General features: G+C 44.5%; 1 protein-coding gene across 1 annotated transcript; it reads left to right on the top strand.

Moving 5' to 3' along the window:
* Positions 1-1,312: 1,312 nt before the first annotated feature.
* On the top strand, positions 1,313-2,165 carry LOC123419580 (monothiol glutaredoxin-S9-like). Its single transcript, XM_045107189.1, has one exon. The coding sequence runs from the start codon at positions 1,371-1,373 to the stop codon at positions 1,785-1,787; it is 417 nt and encodes a 138-aa protein (XP_044963124.1). The 5' UTR covers positions 1,313-1,370; the 3' UTR covers positions 1,788-2,165.
* Positions 2,166-3,023: the final 858 nt, after the last annotated feature.

Raw genomic sequence — 3,023 nt, 5'->3', positions numbered from 1 at the left:
TTATAGAAAACAACAACAAAATCTATGATGTCAAATCAATAATGTTCGATCCACATAAATTCAGAAAGTATATTTAATATTGCTTATTTGCTACTACATGTTGATTTTTTTTTTTCATGCAGACTTGACCAAACATTACGAAGTTTGACATATTAAGACAAAAGTGGCATCCACTATACTTAGGCATGGTGCGGATATATAATACTCTCTCCGTCCCATATTAAGTGACTCAAAAACGATTTAACTTTATACTAAAATTAGTGTAAAGTTGAGTTATTTTTTAATCATTTATTTTGAAACGTAGGAAGTATATAATACATCAACTTTTTTCTCATAATATGAAACGTTTCTTAGATCTCAAGAAACTCTGCTAATTTAGATGAAACAGATCACCATTATAGCATCTCTAATGATCCAAGTAAGCGGTCAAACATTACATATGAACAAGACAATGGAAGTAGATGAGATAGAAAGACCAATGTCGTTTCTCTCAATCTGAAACGAGTACTATATTCATATACCAAAGCCTGAATAACGACATGAATTACCGTAGGTCCAAACACCAGTAACATGTATTCCCTTCGTTCCTAAATATAAATATTTTAAGAAATTTTATTAGAGACTACGTTCGAAACAAAATAAATGAATTTATATTTTAAAGTATGTTTATAAACATCTGTATGTACTTCCTCCGTTTCTAAATATAAATCTTTTTAGAGATTTTACTAGGAGGCTACATACAAAGCAAAATGAGGGAATATATACTCAAAAGTATGTCTATATACATCCGTATGTAGTCTTCTAGTAAAATCTCTTAAAAGACTTATATTTAAGAATGAAGGAAGTAGTTTGTAGTGAAATCTCTTGAAAAACATATATTTATGAACGGAGGGAGTAATATGATGATTGATGGAGCAGCAACCATGGAAGCAACCTGATCCAAAATTTTCCGCGACGTCCTGGTGCGGCAGACGGCCACGGGCGGGCCCACCAGGCAGCAAGAGAGAGCCAGCCACCCGGGCAATCGTGACCCGCCACGTAGCCTCGCGTCACGACCCGGGCCCATCGAACCGCCCCGCAACCGCGGCCGACCCGCCGCCACGTCACGGCGCGTTGCATGCACACAATCGCACGGAGTCGCCGTCGTCCTCGCCGCGTGGAGCCCCGCCGAAGAGAAGAACGCATACACACCTGGCCCTGGCCGGCGCTCGTGATGGTCGTCGGCTGACGCCACCCCTCTCCCCCGATGAGCGCACCTCCCTCCCCCCCTCTTATATGTCCGGCCTCGTTCCCGTTGCTCGTCACACCACGGACCCAAGCCGCACGCGCCACCGCGCCACGCACATCGATTGAACGGCGTCGACGTCGAGATGTACCAGGCGGCGATCCCGTACAGCGCCGGCCGGCTGCCGGCGTGGCCACGGCAGTCCGAGCTAGCGGAGGTCGACGGCACGGCCGGTCAGGAGGGCAGGCGGGCAGGCGACGGAGGGGAGGCGGTGAGGCGGGCGGCGGCGGAGAGCCCGGTGCTGGTGGTGGGGAGGCGCGGGTGCTGCCTCAGCCACGTGGTGAAGCTGCTGCTGCGGGGTCTCGGGGTGAACCCCGCCGTGCACGAGGTCGCCGACGAGGCCGAGCTCGCCGCCGCGGTCACCGGGGACGAGGCCGTCGTCGCGCTGCCGGCGGTCTTCGTGGGCGGGCGGCTCCTCGGTGGGCTCGATCGGCTCATGGCCGTGCACATCTCCGGCGAGCTCGTGCCCATACTCAAGGACGCCGGCGCGCTCTGGCTCTGAGAGAAATCAAGGAAGCATACGGGACGGGGTATTACGTACGCGCGTACTACGACCGTTTGATCAGGAGTTCGTAGTTACCAATTCTTTTTTTCATTTCTCCATTTTACTCTTGAGATCATGTGAATTACTGCTGCTCCAACTTCCTCTCTTGCTAGGGATCAATCAGTAATGGTGATGCTATATATTATGGTAGTTACATAGACGATAATAGTTTTAAGTTATTTGAAGTGAAGTTAGCTTCGACCACAAATCTCTTGTAAATAGATCGATGAGTGAAGAGAGATGTACTATACTACGTCTCTCTTTTCAAAATATGTGTTTCAATTTTATATTAATTCTATTACAAAGTTATATTAAATTTAAGACATTTATTTTAAGATGGAAGAAGTACTTAGCAGCGTGTATACATGATGTTCGTTTCATTCTGTACAGCAGCAAGCTTTGCATGGTTCTCTTCTCTTATTGACAAAAAATGTGGTCTGATCTTCTGATACTTTCATGGAACGGCAATGTGGCGGATATTCTGATTGTGTTGAGAAGAGAAGCCTCCTCCCAGGACTAGATATTCCAAGTACGTACGAACCAAAAAACTGAGTTTGTGTCGATTTTCATCTGATTTTTCACTAGTGAGCCTAACGATTTGTCTTCTATTTAATTAATTGATGTGGCAAATCTCTTGTCTTCAATTTTAAAAAACAAACTACCGAGTACATCATGAGAAGTCGAGGCCAGGCAAAGTAAACGTTTAACATGGAAATCTCCCATCAGCACCACTGTTTTATCCGACGTACTACCTCCTTTACAGTTTAGAAGACACGCACGTGTATCTAGGTCGTTAATTTGATTTATATACAATCTATTATTTAATATAAAAATTATATTATTAGGAAATAGAACATCTAAAGTTTGTAATGATATATTTTTGTAATATATGCTTATCATTAAGTTGATGAAATTAACAATCTAGGTTCACGTGTCAGACTTATATAAACTAAGACAGAGTACTACTAGTTGCTGCGAGACGCGGACATATGGCTTCAACATCGATTAATTTCCCTGTCACGCGGTCTTGAGAGCACTGCGTCGCACCAACCCATTGACTCAATCAAGATGAAGCACTAGTACAAATAATATGAAATGAGCGTTGACTAACTCCATACGCGTACGTTAAATAACTGCCCATTGCTGATGCATGCTCCGATGCTCCGATCTAAGAGCATCTTCAACTGACGCAAA

This window comes from Hordeum vulgare, chromosome 1H (genome assembly GCF_904849725.1).
Source record: "Hordeum vulgare subsp. vulgare chromosome 1H, MorexV3_pseudomolecules_assembly, whole genome shotgun sequence".
Taxonomy (NCBI): Eukaryota; Viridiplantae; Streptophyta; class Magnoliopsida; order Poales; family Poaceae; genus Hordeum; species Hordeum vulgare.
This window is presented reverse-complemented; position numbering and strand designations above follow the sequence as displayed.